At 36.2% G+C, this 21,357-nt stretch overlaps 2 protein-coding genes across 2 annotated transcripts; one reads left to right on the forward strand and one right to left on the reverse strand.

The window, feature by feature from the left end:
• Positions 1-5: 5 nt before the first annotated feature.
• On the forward strand, positions 6-11,506 carry LOC135691400 (uncharacterized). The gene is made up of 10 exons (XM_065209252.2): positions 6-145; positions 845-1,030; positions 3,807-3,856; positions 4,174-4,235; positions 4,930-5,148; positions 5,976-6,179; positions 7,003-7,027; positions 7,511-7,545; positions 8,048-8,099; positions 8,497-11,506. Exons 2-10 carry the CDS (start codon positions 849-851, stop codon positions 8,751-8,753), a joined length of 1,086 nt encoding a protein of 361 aa, XP_065065324.2. The 5' UTR covers positions 6-145; positions 845-848; the 3' UTR covers positions 8,754-11,506.
• LOC135691397 (furin-like protease kpc-1) lies at positions 10,862-20,536 on the reverse strand. The gene is made up of 5 exons (XM_065209248.2): positions 19,961-20,536; positions 17,903-18,128; positions 14,971-15,209; positions 14,050-14,349; positions 10,862-12,906 (listed from the first exon to the last, which is right to left on the reverse strand). Exons 1-5 carry the CDS (start codon positions 20,400-20,402, stop codon positions 11,804-11,806), a joined length of 2,310 nt encoding a protein of 769 aa, XP_065065320.2. The 5' UTR covers positions 20,403-20,536; the 3' UTR covers positions 10,862-11,803.
• Between the last annotated feature and the right edge of the window lie 821 nt (positions 20,537-21,357).

Here is a 21,357-nt window from a genome sequence, read left to right on the forward strand (position 1 = left end):
TTTGTGAAACAAGTATGAAATGGGTAGTTTTTCGGGGGTTGTGGTTTGTGCTATAGCAACAGCAACCACATCATAAATTATCAATGGCCTCCCCTACCTTGAATTCAAGACAAGCCAAACCAAGAATGGCAAACAGCTGCTGAAGGTACTTTTAAATATCGTATTTAATAAATTTTTCGAATTATGTCTTCGTCTCTTTCTTTTTTCAAAATGGGGAGATTTTCTGTGTAACTTGGAAACTAAAAAGGTGCTTATTAGCTTACAACATACAACATTTAGACTATCTCTTATCATGTCAAGAACCAATCAAGTTTTAAAACATAAATATTTAGCAAGTATTGCATAGATGAGCACTAGATGATGATAACATAGATGAGCATATAATGCGGTATTTATATATACCTATACTTTTCACTGTTATTCAGAAAGTTCTCAATTAATTTATAATTTATCTTGAGAGAATGAAAATTCAAATAATAATCAAGATATAATGCCAAGTTTGAAATCTCCATCTTGAAATTAGTTTATATTGAGAACTTCATGTTGTTTCGACTGTTCGGGCACAAGTTACATTGTTCTGAATATTTAGATATTTCATTTTCGGCACCAACTAATTTAAAAATGAAGATTCCAATTCTATGATCCAATTTTGGCAAATACGCAGGGAGAAGAATGCCCAGAGCAGAAAAGGTTTTTGTTAGTCATGTATATGGAAATTTTTCCACTGGATATTGTTGAGTGTAAAAAATTAATAAGATACTCAGTGATATGTCAGTTGATTGTTATTAAACAGGTATATTTGGGAGAAAATGAAAAATTATATATTGTCTTGCATTACTCTCAGGTGCATGAAAAGTAACCAAGCAACAATGGACCATAAAAAGAAAACAACACTTGCCACACCAGTTGGCGTAGAAAATCAAGCATTAAGAGATGCTGTTAGTGCATCCCAGTTTCAACTATTGAGATGTCAAGAAGAGCTAAGAAGAACAAAGGATCAACTGAAGTGTCTCATTCATCTTGTGAAAAGGTAACTGAGACTTGATTTTTATGTACGAAGAATGAGTACAGTGGTGTGGGGGACCCTGTAAGTAAGTAAGTAACCGTTTTCTGCGATTTCCATAACAGAATGCTAGAGTGAGCGGCAGCATCAACAATTCATCAGATGTGTCTTTGCACCATGGAAGAAACAGCTGTTGTGGGAATTAAGGTTTTCTATTCAATGAAATTTTTAATTATTAACAAAGATGCCTGATATCCCTGAAAATCTCCATGCAACTCTTTTCTCATCATTGGCTGGATTGAAATTAGCTGTTTTGTCAATAGAACAGTAACTAGATAGAAGTATGCTGCAAAGCAACTTTCAGAATTTGTGAGGCAGTTAAAATGTTCACCTATAGAATCTTACTACAAGTGATCACAAGCCACTTTTTGGAACTATAATACTTCAAATGAAACAATAAAATCTACAAGTTTGTGATATCTGTGCATAATCATGAACCATTGTGAATGAATGCAAATTGTTGTGAACTAGCATTAATCACCACGAAGCAGTGTTAAGAATCGTGAATTATTGTGAGTAATCGAAAATCATCATGAGTCATGATAAATCTGCAAAGGTCATTGTGAATCAGCTCAAATGATCATGAATCTCTGTAAATTATAGTAAATTAGCATACCAAGCTCTATTAAGCCTCCTAAGCCACCTCCCTATTAAGCCCCATTTCCATGCCAAAATTTAAAAAATCCCCCCTCTCTATTAAGATCCCCTCTTTTGCCCCTGATGTCAAACAAAGAAAACATTTGCATTGAGTGGTTCTCTTGATGAGGGGTGTGATGATGATAAGATCATGTGCATTAGATATGGTCTATGTAAAGATTTCCTTTTGCGCCTCAGAAGTCAAGAAGATACTGATGCTGATTCTTTCGAAGAAATCCCAGAGCATTGGCATTTTTATAGTATAATTTATTTCAAATGATTTATAAGCCACCCTCTCAAAAAAGCCCACACAGATTTTCAATGGTGTATTCTATTGCGGCGACTTACTTCAGAAAATTCTGCTTCCTTTGTGTTATCTTGTTTGTGAAAAGTTTAAATATTTAATAATTAAAAGAATAGGAAGTAAATTATTAATCTGACACAATGTTTTATCAGTGATGAGAAGTTTAATCATGGAAGGAGAAATATGATTTTATCAGATAATGCACCATCAAAGGGATGTCTAGCCCTATCAGATGTCCTGTATACAGGCTTTCGTCCGAAAGGCGTGCGATCGCACGCGCACGCACTGGCGCACGCCTGCTGCTTTCCAGGAGTGCAAAACATCGCACGCCTTCTTTTATTATCGGAGCAAAATTCATAATTATTGGTTTTGTGCGTTTTTGAGATGAGTTAATATATTGATCCCTCCTTGGTACAATTACGTAATGCCACTTCAAAAAGGCTTGACACCTTTTCAGGATTGCGGATTAAATATAAAATTTTGAAATAATCATAGAACTAATCTACAGTGGAATCCTGATATTATGAAACCTGACCTGGTTACAAGTACAACTAATTTTCCGGCATGACAAAAAATGTCTGGCCCCTAGAACTCTGTCTCTGCACATTTTCCCTCTGTATAACGAATTCCGTATATAACGAATTCTCGTTATAACGAACCTGATTTAGTCTCTTCATCATAATTTTCCTCAATATGACGAACTTTTCCAAAAATTTTCACCGTTATTTTGGTCTACTTATTCCTGGTGTATATTTATCACTATTTCTCGGTGGAGTCATTATTGCCAGCGACAAAACATACATTGGCAAACATGCACTTTTAATGATGCAAAAAAGGAGAAGAGATTTGTGCAAACGTTTACACCTTTTCAAGGCTTTAAGGCATTTCATCGAACAAATACAAACACCGAAGACTATAACAGACATTTTTTTGTCCCCGAATTTTAAGAGGAACATTTAGTGTTTTCAACAAGACTTTCATTTTCTATCACTAATGTACGAAAGTAGCCGATTTTGCGATAAAAAGGAGCCGATTTGCCAATGATGCAGAAAAAATAACAGAGGATTCGCAGATTTCGCTACTCCCTGCAGCCCCCTCTTTAGACATCGCTATGCTTTAAATCTAGATTTTAGCAACATTTGATTTAATGAAAATTGGGCCATCATTATCTTTTATGTATCTGGCCAGTGAGGTACACAAAATAGCTGTCATGTTTGATAACAAAGGGCTCTCGATGCACTGATTTACACGCAAAAACTGCCATTACAACCAGATGAACGCCAAAGCATCAATGATTCTACTAAGGATTCATTATTGAAGCTAATGAAAACTGCTTACGACATGGCAAACATATTTCTATACTTGTAGTGCCATTTTTTTTGGATATATTAAATAAGCTCAGTTTATACTTGTTTAGAAAATTGCTCAGTTGCTATAATGTAAGTAGTCGTGGTAAGAATTCAGCGAAATAAATTTCATCAAATTATTGCTGTCATCATTTTCGTGTTGGCCATTTCTTCATAGATCTACCATAATTACCAAAATGTTTTGTGAAAAAATGTCACACGCCATCACACGCCTGGATGTTTTCAGGGGTGCGGTGGTTAGCACGCCTGCTATATTTTTCCCACGAAAGCCTGGTATATATCTAAGAGAATATTTTATGAGTCGAAGTCTCTGAGACAAACTGCACCATTTGGAAATGTTGCTGATCTTGCAGTTTATCTACTGTCCTAGCGATTGAAAGACTTCTTGATGTTTTTGTATTCTGTATTATTCTTAACTTACAGCTTCGTTTTTCAGAGCCTGGTCTGGTGACGTAGAAGCATCAGTCCATGTTGCCAATATTGTTGGTATGTCTACTAACCGTGTATTAAAGTTTGTGCCCTACATAAAATTGGTCATCACATGTTACATTTATGATAATTTCCATATTGACATCACTCAAATTCAAATTTATAGAATGTCAATTTTATGATTTATTTTTTTCAAAAGGATTGCAAGCTATATGTGGATGGTTCTGGCTAAATGTCTTCATTGGAGCTTGTTAGTATCCCTCCTCACAATAGAAAAAACTCTGTTCATATGGTTCATTATTTTATGACAAATCATTTGTTGAGAAATATTTAAAAGGTTTAAAGTTAACATGAGAACTGTAAATTTTATGTAGGTATTGCACCACCAGATCTGCAGTTAAGAGGTGACACCAATGAAATTGTGGCTGTGCCTAAGGTAAAAAACAATTTTGATGATGAATGGCAGAGGTGATAAAAACTAGGAGGGTGAGCTTTGGGGCTTTCAAACAGTTTTAGGCATTTTTGCATTTAATCCATAATAATGTGTTTTTAGCAGCCTTTTCAAATGGCACAAGCAAGCTTTTTTCTATCTTCAGCATTGACAGAAAATCAATGGCAGTAATCAGGGGTAGTTCAGAAATGAATTTGCCAAGAATGGGTTTCTAATCTCTTTAGTAATTTCTTTAATTTTTGTATGAAAACTGACTCAGCTTAGTCAAGCCACCAGAACGTCCTTCTTTTCTTGGCACCTCTGACCATTGCCTTTTATATGCATGTTATTTTTCTAAACCAAAAAGTTGGAATTCCATGCTTGGTTGTCAAAAAAAAATTTTTCCCAGCAGTACATCTCTGCCTAGTTATTAATCTTTAAAATTTTAGCTACATTTTTTATTCTTGGGCTTTTCTTGTCTTGAACTTGTAGTGGTTTTTTAGACATAAATAACAAAGTAAACTTATAGTTTTGGATTGAGCTTGAGAATTATTACCTCACGATTAAGGAAAAAGGTTTAAAAGTATTTAAAAGATGTTTGTGGAGAATGCTCAAGATTGTTATTTAACACAGTAGAACAACTTATCCATGCTGTGTTTTCGAATGAGTCACCAGATTTATTTGTGTGTATTTGTTACAGTCAGCAGCTCTTAATCATTGGGCCAGCCTTACTATTGGGTTATTAAATCGAGAATATACTAAAGATGAAAAAGACAGAAAGATGAGGCAGCTCATGTATCTGAATGAAAGAGAGCAATTCTTGGATCAACAGCTTAATGGGTTTGTTCAGGACCCAGTGCTGCGCGAGGTTCCTGATGCAGCCTCAACATTGTCAAGCAATTTCTTGAGAAGCATGAAGGTTTGTTGTTTGCTTTTACATTATGTTACTGAGGATTATAGATTTGCAAAGGATACCAGAGAGGTTTTTAAGTTAGATAACCGATAAATATAAATTCTTCTCTTGATTTTAGCAAAGCAAAACATAGCCCTGCAGTTCCTATTAAAATACATTCTGTTCATTTATCTTAGATATATTTCTAAACAAAGTGTCCATCTAAAAACCGCAACACCATGCAATATGTATCAAATGTGTACTGATTTGTCACATCAAGATTTGGTTTCTACTCTGAATCCTATATACATACTAAAAACTTAATCGTAGGACGCACAACCCAGAGATTGGGGGATAGGATAAAACCGCATGTTCCTGTCAACATAAGAAACAAAACTGCCCCTCAAAGAGAAAAGCCTGCTCGATCTTGTACGTCTAGAAACACTGTTAAAACAAGTGATTCTGCCATCGGTCAACATCTTTTAGACAACCCAGATTGTGCAAAACTCTATAATGACAACATGTTTCGGATAATTGGAAGAGCCCGGTCGTCCTTCCATCTGGCAGTTTTGCAATCGATCTACATACAAACGAAAATTGCCATTGTGTAGACAGAAGGAGTTCATTTTCTTTCTTGGACTCCAGTGGTAATTTTTCTTAAGGCACGCGGCACTGATGGTCAACTATACCGGTCTTGTGCTTGCGTTTTCTGATTGGCCTATTTCGATCCATAACTGTGTTTATTCAGACCCTTATTCTGACGTTTATGCTCTGAGGAGTGTCAAGTGAGGAATGTTGTAAAATGTTTGCTTTTCTCAAAGCCATTTTCAAAAACTTAATCTTTTCTTATTTAGGAAGAGCAAGACCTAAGAGAAAAATCAAGTTTGGAACTGCAAACTGAAATACAGGTAAAGAAGTCGAATCTTGCACAAAAGCAAAAGTTGTTTAGACCACACTCTGTTTCGACTGTCAAAAGAAGTGAAGAAGTGTGTAGTGCTGATGGTGGATTGACAGATTTTTGTTTGAACGCAGAATCATCTTCGCTGACACAGAAGAAGGTAGTACTTGCATTAATACTTGCAACTAAAGGCACTATAATGAACTTTACTTCTAGTCTGACATTTTTCTGATTATATTGCATAATTTTTCCAAATAGTATCATACAATGAGCTGCCCAATGATTGCATTAGGTTTTAAACTCACAGTAGCAACTAAGAACCGTCCTGTCCTATATGCAAAACAGCATGTACAGCTCTGCCTATATGGTATCATGCACTTTTTCACAGACCGGTTAACAGTAATATTCATTGATATGAGTTCTATTTAATTCAGATATATATAATTCATTGGCATTGACTGCATGGATTGATTATAAATGGTTAAGGACTAATATTTGTCTTCTAAAAGAGTTTTTAACTATACTGCATGTTTAGATGGTGCATAGTAAACAAAAGTAGACATTGCCAACAGGGATGGCGCCAGAAAAGAAATGCTTGGGGGGGGCTGTAATGTCAGAGTGCCGATAGTGAGTGAACCACCAACAAAGATCTAATATAACACTATTTCCGCTGAGACAATTCCTGTTCAAAAAATGAAAAAAAGCTGAGAAAAAATCAAACAATGAAAAAAATAAAAAAATCACGAAGTTATGAAAGTGCCGACATTGCTTAAAAGTTTTCAAAAATTGAAGTGCCGACGGAGAGGCTCAATGAAGTTTTGGGGGCTCCTGCCCCCCAAGCACCCCCGGTGGCGCCATCCCTGATTGCCAAGGACCATGTAAGAACCAAAACCGTTTTCGAGCAAAGTACCCTGTGCATAAGGCTTGTTTATTCTTTGTTGCCATTTAAACCTGTCATTCATTGGAATTCATTATCATTCCAGATTGTTAACACCAAGACTCAAAATAGTAAGATGTTTTGTTAGTCTTTTACTTTCATTTTTTGTAAGGCACTAGATTCTGCAGGCCATGAAAGTGGTCATGAAAGTTTGGACAGAATTTGACCCCGTATATTTCTAAATTTATCTTCAAACTGACCAAGAAAAGCTTCTTGTTGCTCACCCTTTTTAAAACTCATTGTCTAAGTAAGATTACCCACGTGTTGGCCTCGCTGATGAGAAAGGCAATGTGGACATAAAATAACAGTTGTTTCCTTGCTATGATTGGACATTTTCAGGATAGAATTGTGGCAAATTCACATAGATCTGAAAGGCAGATTATATTTTGACTTTTGTACTGCACTTTACTTGCATGTTTTGCTCAAAATCCTATCTCGATCTTTAATTCTATGGAGTTAATTTCTAAGCAACGTGTGTGAAGAACCGCAAATGGTGTCATATGTTTTCTTTGCTATCTGAGACATTATCAGAAATGTTATCTTCTCGATTTTAGATGTCTCCTGCAACAAAGAAACCTCTCCGGACCAGGTAACAACTATTCTTGATAACAGATATTATTCATATTAAATTTGTGTTTCTGTAGTTGCTCTGAATTCCCTGTAATTCGTTGCTAAGCTGATGGCTACTTGCAAAGTGTTCGTTGACATCGTAAATTATGACTGAAAGGGGACATAGATAGGTGACTAGAAAAATATTGCTCAGTAAAGTATGGGCCACTCTTTAATCTACAAAAAATCTTTTGCCAACAATGGTCCACAAGAAAATTCGTAACTATAAACCCTGGGCATAGACAAGCAAATAAACAAATGCCAGGGACCATCTTGTGTAACTAATCACTCTTTCAGAGTCAAAGTGCACAGTCGTTATCATTATTTTCGCCTTGTGTGATAGGTGTTAAACTCGCGGTTTTTCCATGGAAAAGCGCTACAGTTCAATTGAAATTTCTCTTATTTATCCCAAAATTAATTCAACTTCTTTCAAGAGTTAATCTTATCAATGCTAATCAGAATTTAACTCATTTTTTTCACAGTCAAACTCAACACCCCAAGCTTTTAAGCGTCCTCCGCAACCAAAAACGTCAAGTAAGTTGACGTCAAGAAATACTCGATTTATGCTTGTTATCACAATACAAATTAAATTCATGGTTTTCTAAACGTTTTTGTAGTTCTTCTAATGATTCTAAATCCAATTTAAGAATTCATTATTAGATATTTTTGTTTTGAAGGTTGAGATAATATTTTGTCTTGTAGTAAGACCCATGAACAAATCACTAGCGAAAAAGTTATCAAATTTAATTTCTCTTCTCCATTTTATCGATGAATTATTCCGCTTGATGTCATAGCACGTTTTTTGTCCTGAATGGGACATAGGATATTGGACAGTTTTTTACAGATTTTCTAGCACAATAATAAAAATTAGATCCTAAAGATAAAGGCGTCTTGCTTTCTAGTTTGTCAACTGATTTTAATCTCGTTGCAGAGAAGGTAGACAACAAACAACTTCGAGTTCATGTGGCAAAAAGAAAGCCTAGGCCATTTTCAGCGAAAGATGCTATGGTATCAACATCAAAGAGCAACTCTGAAATGCTGAGCAATAAGAGACGGACATCATTGGATAGTTCTTACCGGAGGGATGAATATAAACTTGACCGCATTGAGAAGGAATTGAAAAGAACCACATCAGAATTGCAGAAAAAATTAAACATTGATCCAAACGGATTTCTGAAGTTTAAGTGAGGTTCCCTCTTGTCTATTCTCTGATTCGGGCAATTTTTATCTTCACATTTGGCAAAAATGGATCATAGGTTTGGAATCGTCATGTTGAAATTAGTCTGTGCTGAAAATTTCAAGTTGTTTGGGCCGTCAGACAGCGAATTAACCCATTTTCAAGGTTTAGCTTTTCCTATACATTTCAATGGAATTTGTTGCTGTAGTGAAATTTTTTCAAAACTAAATATTCAAAACAAAGTAACTCGTGACCAAACGGTCCAAACAGCATGACGTTTTCCGTTAAAACTAATTTAAAGATGAAGATTTCAATTCTGACGTCAATTTTTGAGAAAAATCCAAAGAGAGCGAGATACAAAATCAATGACGTCAACCCGGAACGGAGAATAGAAACTTGTCAGAGAGACTATGTTTGATACTCATTACATTCGTTATATTGGACTCAAAGTATCAGGCTATAAGTTTATTTTGAAGCATATCAAGAGAAAACTATCTACCGTAATGCCTCGAACAAGCGCCCCCTCAAATTAAGAGCCCCCTTGAATAAGCGCCCCTCCTCGAATAAGCGCCCACCCCTCGAATAAGCGCCCATCCTTCAACCTTCAGAAACGGGGCTTATTCGAATTTTCAACGAAAACATAATTGGAAGGTAATTCAAAAAAAAGATTAATGAACAACACAATTTGCACCCAAATCTTCTTTCTAAATAAGCGCCCCCCTCGATTAAGCGCCTCCCTCGAATAAGTACCAACCCTGGAGTCTCAAAAATTAAATAAGCGCCCGGGCGGTAGTGATTTAAAGGAGAGCAAACTATTTAAAGAAGAAAACATTTCTTCATCCCAGTAATCATAGCTTTATAAAATTCGTTTGTTGCTACCTTTGTCAGTCGGTCTCTTCGTGTTGTTGAAAATAAGATTCATATTTCTTTGTATATTATTAAACCACCCCATGCCACTTTCTATGAACATACGCTGTTAAAAAATTTATAACGCATTAAGACAATTTATTGGCAGTTTTTAGTTGTTCATACTACTGCTGTATAAATCCTATAAATTATATATAATAAATATTTGATTATAGATTATTGCGAATCTTGTTATTAGTTCTACCGATTTAATTAGATATTCTAATAATTAAATGATTGCTATGAAAATACTTCAAATTACGTAAATATTACTCTTGTAAAGGTACGTGAATATTACTCATTTTTATCCTTCAGTGCATCCCTAATAGCGCACCCCTAATAATTTTTAACAAAACTCAGAGTACCTCCCCCCCCCCACCTTCAAATCTACCCTATCTAGTGGAGGTATAGAGTTGCTGTCGATTAGCATCAACTCAAGATTGTAGAAGCGCAGATGGGTCCTAGCCCTGCTTAGGTTTTGTATTCTTTTCTTATTCTTTGAAAAATTTTCCCCTCCATCTTTAGTTGTTCTTTTGACCCTGGTAGGTTATTTTGTACTGACAATCAATCCTATTGACAGCGTGCATGAACAAGAAAGTATTGGGTGCGATTTGAAACAGCTTGGTTTCATTTCAGCCCTCCGAGGCCCGATTTAAGACTCTGGCTTTAGTGTTTTTGTATGTTATCGTTGGCATTATATGAATGAATGAGCAAGATGCACCATCGTATTGTGATGTACTGAAAAGTCTGGAAAGTTTAACTAAATACAATCTTCAAATAAAGAATTTTATTTCTCAGTTTGTAAGATATAAATTGCTGAAAGACTTTCACTAAATGGAGACATTTAATGACGCATACTTTGCAGGGGCATCAAATTTTCAATCGGAATCAAATAATCTTACTTACACAGTAACATTTCTTGAAATGCTTTAAAATGATCCTTTTTCAAAATACCACCAAAGAAACCATCTTTATTCTAGTTCGCATCTTTTGGGCACGAACCTCGTCACCACATGTTTTAAGACATTTCTTCCAACAATAATGCTAACTCTTTTGGGAGAAGAAAATCGAATTATCAAGGGATTTCAAAGCGTGTTTTGGCAAAAGGCAATGCCAGATGTTGAAATGATTTTAATCACGGACAACAGAAACACCCCCAAGTGCAATATGGACCAGCAACAAAGGAAACAACAAAACAAAAACAATTTCCGCCTTTCTGCCATAAAATACTTATCGCAAAATTTGCCATCATATTAAATTATCCCCTTTATTTAAAATCGTCTTCATTCAAAAGACGAAGTTAGTTATGAAGGTGAATAGATACACTTGGGGACTAAAAAAGAACGCCCGATAAACGTGTTCGTGCTACATTAAACGTCGTAGAACATAAGGATATAGCGGTGACGAAAGAATAGGGGATCGGGTGTTGATGATAAATGCCTCTGTATAAAAGGCAGAATAGTCACAATTTGGTTCCCCTTCACTCAAAAACTACCAAATGAGTAAAGAAGGGTCTACCAAACCTTGTTAAGCTAAGTGGAAAAGGAAAAAAAATGTGACGTGGATGAAAGAATTGTTTGCTATTTTCAACAGCCAAAATTTGATAAAAATATATTACTGAATTCAGTGTCATGAATGAACAGTGTTCAAGCTTGGCATCAAAACAGCTTACACACTGAATCAATATTACAAAATTTCTACATAAAACATTTGCCGACGCTATAAGGGTTTGAAATTTTAGTTGTTAGTTGTTCAGAGACCTTTAAACCAAACCAAGGGTTAATACCACGCATTTAGAAAACAGTTACTGCAATGCATTGTGGTAAAATATCTTTGCCAATAACCGCATCAACAACAATAACAAAATTTTATAGGTTTACTTTCAAAGACTATGATAAAGGAGAAACAGGAAAAAGTTTACAAATATAAATCCCAGACTTTTTGGCCATTTTGTTTGAATTCCAAAGAAATTTCACCACAATACATCGTAATAAAATACTCCAATTTTTCGCCGTTTTCAATCTTTTAAGTTTTGAACGATTATTTGATATTATACATATTTTCATTAACTTAACATAGGTACATTTTTGATATACTTTATTAAGAAATTCGGTTGAGGTTACAAATTAGAAAAACGAAACAGTGTTTGGACTGCTCACTGTTCATCTTGCGTGTCATCATCCCTGGGTTGGTTCATATCCACAACATATGCCCCCGCTTTCTTTCCAACTTTGTGGTAATTGACAGCCGCTCGAGGATTGCTCTGCATGTTTGGTAGGCCAAGCAGAAAATAGCCAATTGCAGCCGCGAGAGCAATCAAGACAGCAGCTGACAGGGATATAACTGCAAATTTGGCAGGCATCGGAATTTTCAGCAGAGAATTTTTTACTTTTACCGTCTCTGTCGAACTCGAAGCTAAAGGCTGATTAGGCTCCTGCGACGTCGATTCCGACTCGCTGTCAAGTGCTCGCTTACAATGACGTCGCTCCACGTCAACTGAAGAATGACTATCACATTGCGACACGCACACCCCCCTTTCACAATCGCAATACTTTTTACAACCGACGCATTTTTCCGAGAAAGGACGGGGACAGCCCTTGACGCATTCGTCTATGCACATCTTCTTTTCGTCTACTTTCTTCAATAAACTCAAGTCACAAGTACCATAAACATCTAAATTCCATTCTACAAGGACTCCCGCTCTTCCCGACGTGTCAGTAATGGTCAGCTCCCACGTGCCAGTTGGATTCTCATCCCAGTTAAATACAGTCAAAAAAGGCCAGTTAGTGAACCCCTGGTTCAAGACATCATGTTCTCTCTTCTCTAATAACGGAGAGACTATCCCGGAGGGCGACTTCAGCGAAATTGTTAGACCACCCCTAGATGGATGCTTCAGTGTGACAAAGGCATGCACATGCTCCAATTTATTGACGCAAGAGGGCTGCCCGATACATCCACTGGTATATATTTTAGATGTTATCGAGCCCATTGCTGGGATCTTCTTGTTTGCCACTTTGTGCTTGCTTTTGCAAATGTGCTGTTCATCTACGGTCTTCCAATCTTTTGCTTTAGCTGCCTTGACCATGGCCTCAGTATCCAGAACTCCAAAACCAAATTTCGGATTTACATGCAGGCCAGCCTTGTTTGTTTGCCATTGGCTATCGTCTGGGCTCACCACTTTGCTGGTGTGTACTACCAGGTGTTGCAAGTCACGCCAGGTAAGACTTGGATTTGCCTCAAGAACTAATGCAAAGATTCCTGAAAATATAGATTTTTGAAATTAATAAAATTCATATCTAAATTCTACCATCAACGCAGGGAGTGGAAAAGCTCTCGTGGAAAAGCTCTCGTGGAAAACGGCAGTGAAAAACACTCTCGATATCATCGACTTTAGCATGCAAAATAATTTTATGACAGACAGAACTTTTGCAGGTAAAACAACTAGGCTTGACTATTTGTAGGCTAACTAATGTTTGGGAGACAACGAGATATATTAGAGAAGAAAGAATGTATATTTGTAAGAACTCATTTATAGACCAGAACTAATTGATAACGAGGACCTACGAAACCATGATATGAATAATTTTCGTTTAAAGGGCATATGATATGTCGCATTAGCATTGGCTAATAAAACAAAAGCGTTTAGAATGGAATTCCATTGCTTCGTGACTTTTCAGTTCTTTTTCTTGAATTTTTACTAGTAAAAATTCACCCTCGATTTCATGCTTTGTACTAAACAAAAAAGATAATTGTGTTGCATTAGCCAATCATGTTCACGACACATGCCCTTTAAGGTATATGAATGCACACATATTCGTGTCAAATTTCAATAGCTGTTTTAAAAACTGGAATTAATTTCAAGCCGTTTGTTTTAGGCTGACTCCTGTTTTGATGCCTTGGTTCAGTGAATGTTCAAAATTAGTGCTTTAATAGTCATTAGAGCTTTTCAATATACCATGAAAAGTAAGGTTGCATATGTGAAGTGTAACAATAAATAACGTATTTAATAACGTAAATAAAGTACACACAATACGGATAATACATGTATATTTAGAACCAAGTTCTTGTCCAAGCGGTGATAACATTAAAACGTGCAGAAAAAGGGGAAAACGAGTTTTTGTAGTTTTTCGAAGTTTCATAAAAAAGTGTTTGCTTTATTTAAACACGTTCTTTCGCGGCCTTGATTCTAAGAAAGCCCAGTGCTGGGCATGAAACTTACATCCTTTAATTTTATTACAACTTTCCTTTAAATAAATTTCCAATTATGTTGCTGTATAACTGAAAAGAGAAGGACCTCTTGCGTCATTTTAGATGGCTTTAACCAAAGGGAAATTCGCATTTATAAAAAAAGATGCCAAAATGATGCAATGAGATTCATCGCACGCCAAGATGAATCATTACCTGCAGCTAATGGTGCAGCAGCTGACGTCCCTGTATGCTTCAAGGTGCATTTATGGTGCAAATCAGTAGTGACAATCTCCTTGTTGATACCGCTTACTCCGCTGCTGTAGGTGACTGCCATCGTTCCAGGACAAGGTTCTGCGTACCACGGTGACTTCCCGCAATCATCCACTGCTCCAATTGATATTGTATAAATGCTATTTATATAGCCATCACAGCTGCAATAGTCTCTGTTTTTACCACCGTTGCCTGTCGCCCAAACGAATATAGATCCCTTTCCATTTCGTCCACTCTTAGTCCCTGCAAACAAATAGCATCTACGCGCTAACAAGGTGGTACCACATTGATAAACAAAGTTTAATTGTGAAGCGGAGAGCGAGTTAAAATGACACTATAGATAGTACTGAAGGTCATTCTTAGCTTCGAATTCACTGAAAAAAGGACCTCATAAATTTCAGTAAGGGTTTAAAAATGAAAATGGATGAAAACGGATTAAAATCAAAGAAAATAAATGAAAATAAATAAAGATAAAGAAAAAAGACAAAAAGAAGGACATAAAAATATAACCGAAAGCGCATGGTGGAAAGATGAGTATTACAAGGAGAAGGACATAAGAGAGGCATGACACAAGAAGAGTAGATTATTGTCCTACTTGTAGCTGAAAGGGACTAATGAAGACAAAGAAGAAAAGAGAGATAAATGTGAGAATAAAGTTCCTCCTCATGCTGGGTTTTGCCTTTGAAGCCTTAGTTTCATTTTTCTTAGCATATTTAAGGTTTTTAGCAATGGCGGACACCTGGGGGCAAGGAGGGGGGGGGGGAAGGCGTGGTCACACCCTACTTCTTTGTATCTGCTATTTTTAATCGCGTCTTCTGTCGAAAAGAACGAGGAAAAGAAAACAACCATGCTGATAGGACATACCACGTTGAAACGAAGCTTTAGCCATTCTCCCTGGGCCATCAACCGTTTTCCCATCATCATCAGGTCCCCAACTGCTACTGTAAATGTCAATTTTCTGCTGGTTCAAGCCCAACGAACCTCCTTCTACGGCATCTGTTACATCCCCATCTAACATTCGAACTCCACCAACACGTGAATTGTAAGCAACGCCGACACCACAAATACCGTTGTTTACGGACCCTGCCACTTCACCAGCGCATCTATGAGCAAACGAAAAAGGATTTGAAAACAGAAGATACTAATTCAAGGAAACGTCAGCATATGGCTGGAAGAAAACCTGCGATCTACAGTTTAAAACTGGCAAGAAAAGTATCTATTCTTGCATCCGAGCATTGTATACCGACCCTGTTTATTTTGAAGCATGCCTAAGCATTTAGCTAAAAACGAATTTCATTTTAAATATCGCAAGATCAAATATGGTACCAGTCTTTGGGAGCCAGCAACAAAAATCACCAGAAAAAGAAACAGCCTTTCTGTTTTTCTTGCACAGAAAAAGATAAACTTTAAGATGGTATACAAAGCTTTCATGATGCTATGCTAACTGTTTCTATAACAAACGTGTATCGGTTAATTGAATTTGTATGCATTCTAAAAATGTGCACAATGTTGAATTGACGAAATTCCTTAAGAAGGATTAGAAAGATGAGGGCGGGAAGTAGAAATTTTTTTAACAATCGAGAATACTATAAAAAAGTTAAATAGGAGTCCACGTTTAGTCCTAATAACAAGCAAATCAGAAGTTCCATTTATCAAACTTGTTTCTGTGTGTGTTATCACATGAAAACGAATCAAACAGCAATTTGATATCTGGCAACACAATAATTTAATTCTTAGGCTACACAAACATAACATATCTCAACGCCAATGTTGTTAGCAATTTTTTTATCAGACAAACTTCCTTACGACACTGCCAGTCCTATGTTGCAGTGGCAAACGCAATAAATGAGATACGGTGTGATGGAATCAGATATTATCATATGTTTAAAAAAATTCAAAGCGAAAGATTGGTTTTCACTTGATCAAGTGGCCAGCTTGAAGCAATAAACAACAACACGCATATAGCAAACGTTTTCACACCCTTTTAGATAGATAATGAGACTGGGCTTATCGGGGCACCAGTGTCACAGTTCTGGGTACGACCGCGTCGCTGAGCAGTTTACTATTTTGGTTTGTCTCTAACAGCTATTTGCTTATCAGATAAAAGCAAGTCCAAAAGAGAGCTTGAAATAAGAACTCGTCGGCGCTTTAAAGAGGCCAAAAAATGAAATCAGGTGATAACGATCTAAAAAAAATCCCGAAGTGGCTTTTTAGTCTGGCCTCTGTTGCCACGCAGATACGTAGATGGCTACAATGACGGTTACTGGTCACGATAAAGACTTACAAAGCCACATGGCAGTAGACCCACATGACAATGGAAAACAGGCACAGAACTATTGCCAGTAAAGAGTGAGTTTGAACTATCACCAGTAAACGGTTGTTGACAACAAGTGGATAGCGTGTAAACTACAAAGCAATAGCTCGATGAAAGGATCGATGAAACAACTGGGTTTACTGCTAAGCTAAAATGCCTTTTCTGTGAATACATGCTGACACAAAATAGAGCTTTATTATAAAGGGTCATCAAAAATTCAAAAACACTACTCTTCTTGACCCCTTGGTACCGAAATTAGATGTGCTGTGCTTCTATATCCTCTGATCTCCAATTTAATATTTACTTGCTAGATAACTAGAAGGGGAGCTTCCGTGTATCCTAGTATACAATTAAATGCATATGCATATTGCATTCATACTGTATCAGGGGAAATAATTTTAATTAGAAAGTTGTCAACAGGCTGTAATAATGTATAGTACACAAAGCTCACCAAAATGATATTCAGAGAAACAGCCATTTTAAATGCATTCACGATGCCTGGCAAAATTACAGTTGACAGAAATTGCATTTTTGGTACTGTTTTTTTTTTAATGTACATTTTTGGTATATTTTCAAGAAAAAGTACTGCCACACTGTTTAAATAAAAAAATGAAACTGTTGAAACACATGTTCATCTAGGCATAGGAAGCCCTTTGAAAATCAACATTGCTGGAGGGCCACCCTTCTTAAGAATATTAAATAAAATGAATCTGGAAGGTGAAAAAATTTTCAAATCAAATCTGAAGTATAACAACAGGATTTTAACTTTTACAAGATACAGATATAACTAATCCTTATATTGTGGCCTAAAATAAAGTATAAGCTGATTTCCTTATTGCAAAAGAATTTCAATTCCATCAAAGTTCAGTATTTTTTCCACCAGGACTTTTCAGATGTGAATTGCCTTTAAATCTTAAATATTTTCAATGATGTTTATAAATACTGTTGAAAGCAGATCTTGCAAACCAGTTATAACACAATGATTCCATTGAGTTCATTTCACCGCCATCATAGTCGAACAAAGAGAATGCAACTAAATTGTGAAATCTAATTAAAAACCTAAGTCTACTAAAATATAATCCAATAAAATTTTATAAACTGATAGAAAGAACAAGACCACAATTTTGCTAGCCTTCTGGTAGGGAAGGATCATCAGCTGCACTGATATAAGGCTTACTATAAAACAACAGAACTATGTATATTAAAAAAATTCTTGTTTCATTTATATCAAAATAGAACAGGAATGGGGACTTGAAAAAATATCAAATTGATGGACCATCATATTGTATGTTTTTGGTGATTTCTTCACCGAAGGTTTGATTGAGGGACTCCAAAAGCATTGCAAAAAGCTGGGGGCAACATTTTGGAAGACAATTGTCTTTTGTTCTAAAACAATGGAAAAATGTGACATTAAAACAAAAGGCTTGACCCCAAATATTCAAACCCATGTTAAAAAGCAAATGATAATAAATGCATCTTTACCTTGTTCCATGCTTGTTAACATTATCACTGGTATAGGCAGGAAATGGATCATTGTCACCATCATTAAAGTCATAGCTTGCCCCTGGTTCATAATTGTCTTTCAGATCAGGATGATTGTGCTCAATACCATCATCAAGAATGGTTACAACCACTCCTTTCCCAGTTATTCCTTGTTCCCAAACAGGGATAACATTGATACCCTTTGTGTCTTTACAATGGGTTATACCTAAGTGCAAAAGGAGCTACCATGAATAAAATGATTGCCAAACAAAATTTTAACATAACATGACTTAAAAATTTAACATCAGCAAAAGCTTACTGGTGTCAAAGATTATAGTGCCATAATTCCTTGGATGAAAATTGTAAGCAGTGGCAGCTTGTGGTATGGATGGCTGATGAGGGAAATAATCTGTTATCTTACTTGGTACACTCTTCCTTGCATTGTGAAGCTCCAAACAGACAACAAGGAAAAACCAATTTACTCTGCTAAAGAACTCTGTGTTAAGGGGCCAAATATCAATGCAGTTTATTTTTGAATAGTTACAAATAAGGATTCATCACTATCAATTATCGTGACCCACAAGGCCATGGCACAATCTTTCTTCATGGCACAGTTATATATTTACACATCACAGATATACGGCACACTTTCTTATATCTCCTGGCACACTTTCTTATACCTTTCATTGTTATTATTCCCACATAAAAATATTCTGAATAAAAATTCTGGCCACTATTCCATCACCATCATGTTCAGAAAAATGTTCATTCAGATCACTGAGGCACATAAGAACATATCTTTGTAGCACCATGAGACAGCAAACCCTCATTAATACCGATCTTTATTAAACTATACCCCCATTATTCAGCTCTTTTATACCCCCCATATATTTAGTTGCCATTGTTGAAGAGATGCCTCGTTATGAAAAGGTGGAAAATGTGCTGTAAAAAATAAGAAAATGTGCCGTGAGAAGTATGAAAGTGTGCCGTGAAAACAGATTGTGCCGTGGTCAATGTAGGCCACCTTAATTAGTGGATGATCATCTGTAGTCTATGTTATGGCAGAAAAAATTTCTCTTTGAAAACAGTCTTAATTTGCCAATCACCAAGGTCTTTAAATCTATTGATTGGCTTAAAACATATGCACAGACCAGCTTTAGAGGCACAAATTTAAATTTTTCCTCCCATCTTCACCATGTTTCTGAGCAAGAATTAGCTTTTGAAATGAAGTCTTATTATTGCATCACAAGTTTTTATTGACAGTTAATTGAGACAAGGATAATGAAATACAGATGGGATTTAAGGTACTACCTATAACAAAAGTGGTCAACAAATCTACAGAGGAGCACATCCCAAAACAGCAACCTACCTACCACGGTCATTCTATCTTTCTTTGAAGAAATAAATTGCAACACACAATAAAAGCTTTCATTTTGAATTTGTATTTCAATATATAATGAAAATTAAATGAAATCTAATCAGGGAGTTATTTGGATGAAAAGCTGCCTTATCAATGTATGCACTGTTTACAGACTAAATATGTTGCGAAATAGTGTTTGGTGCCTGTATTTATCCTTTCATCAAAGTAGTATCACAAGAAGCTTGAAAGGGTATTGAGCTGACATTCAATATGAATTTATGATCGATAACCAATTAAATTCCCTCAGGTAATTTGATTTTTTTACAAAGCAAATACTTGATTTGTAATTTAATTTATATTTACAAAAAATGCAGATCTAAGAAGAATTAACCTACGCTATGATTTCATAGGTATTCCTGTCAAACCACTCTATAATAAATGTATTAAGTTTGCGGTAACAGGCTTTTCGTGGGAAACTTTAGCCCTTATTTTACTCAAAAGAGGGCATGGAAAAACCTCTTCCGGCTGGACATAAGATAACAATTAATTGCAAGCGAGTTCCTTGCAGGAAAATAGACTACATCCTGAACTTCAAAGACATCATTTGTCATCCCTTCCGCACTGTTCTGGTACAAAACAGTCGACTATGCATTGATCGAAACTCGAGTTACATGAATTAAAAATGAAGGTTTACATACCCGTATTTTTCAAATACCACTGCTCTCTATAAAGAGGATCTGTAAAGTCCTTATAGTCCCTCTTCGTCCTTCTTAAAACCTTTTGTTGCTCGACCCATCGCACACTCGGTTCGCTTTTTAAGAGGCTATGGTGTTCTATACTTCGCCTTCTCCTCCTATTTTCTACCTTACTATGTTTAAATATAAAATGGTTATCAAGACTACCAATGGGTCCTATGAATTTAAAACCATGTTTATCAGCGATTTCTCTAGCTTGTCTTTCACCACCATCTAGTTCTAGAGCCCATGTATTCGAGTATACGTGTTCGTTTTCCGTATCGAAATCAGAACCGACTCCTTGACTAGGCCCATCGTCAATAGGATGGACGCCGCTTCTTGTATGTCCGCATGTATGTCGCAACGACGATAAGATAGCGATAAACGATGCTAAAAAAATTTTCATACTAAAAAAGTTCGAAGACAGAGAGTTTAATGAAAATATATTCCTCAGAATTGTAGCATTGCAGCTCGAGATTCGACTGAGTTTCTACTCTCACTTCGAAATCAAACGACGACTTATTTGTTAGCGAGAAACCAATAGAACTTTACCCCCTTCTGTAGCTGACTTCAAGGTGCCTGGGCACATTCATCAGCTCTTGGATGAAGAAACCCCCGGTAATGCTCCTTCGTAGTATTACGTAAGTCAAAGTGAGTGTAGGTGTCGCCTAGAATGTAGGTGTCGCCTAAAATTTTCTTAGCATGAATTTTGTTTGCGTATATTCACCAAACTGACAGCCAGGAAAAAACAAAATTATTTAGTAGAAAGAACGAGAAAAATACCACCAGTTTTCGAAATATGCTAGTTTGAGCTTGCTCTACCTGAGCTTCAAAAGCAGTAGCACTTTAGAGGTAAAAACTTTTACAGAGACATACAAGGAAGCGAACATTTAAACAATAATACTGTGAGTGAACACCCAGAATTTGTAGCATTCAGGAAATTAGTCTGAAACTAAGCAAATTAGCAGGAAACATCTTAATAGGTCCAATTTGTTCAGGACAGCTTGGAATAGGTCGGCTACCTAGTAAATTTCATACACTTTGAATTTGAGTTTTATGTGGAGCATAATGTCAAAGAATTACTATGCAGTAGCTCAAGTTCTTTCTATCTCCACAGGAAGAATTACATTAAATCTTATACCCCAAAATGTGATTTTTTTTAAAAATAGTTTGCAAATTTTCGCCAATATAAATGCTGTCAAGAAAAACTGCTTTGCAAAGAGAACAAGGAACCTAATCCAAGGCTAATGACGTAAGCAAGCCCTCTCACGTAAGTTCATACATCTCCGCATTCAAGCAACCGCTTGGGTTCAAACCACAATCAAACTTCACTTGCGTCTAACTGTGGTTTAAAACACTGG

The sequence above is a fragment of the Rhopilema esculentum genome, chromosome 4, assembly GCF_057945365.1.
Source record: "Rhopilema esculentum isolate cy_ngs chromosome 4, ASM5794536v1, whole genome shotgun sequence".
NCBI lineage: Eukaryota > Metazoa > Cnidaria > Scyphozoa > Rhizostomeae > Rhizostomatidae > Rhopilema > Rhopilema esculentum.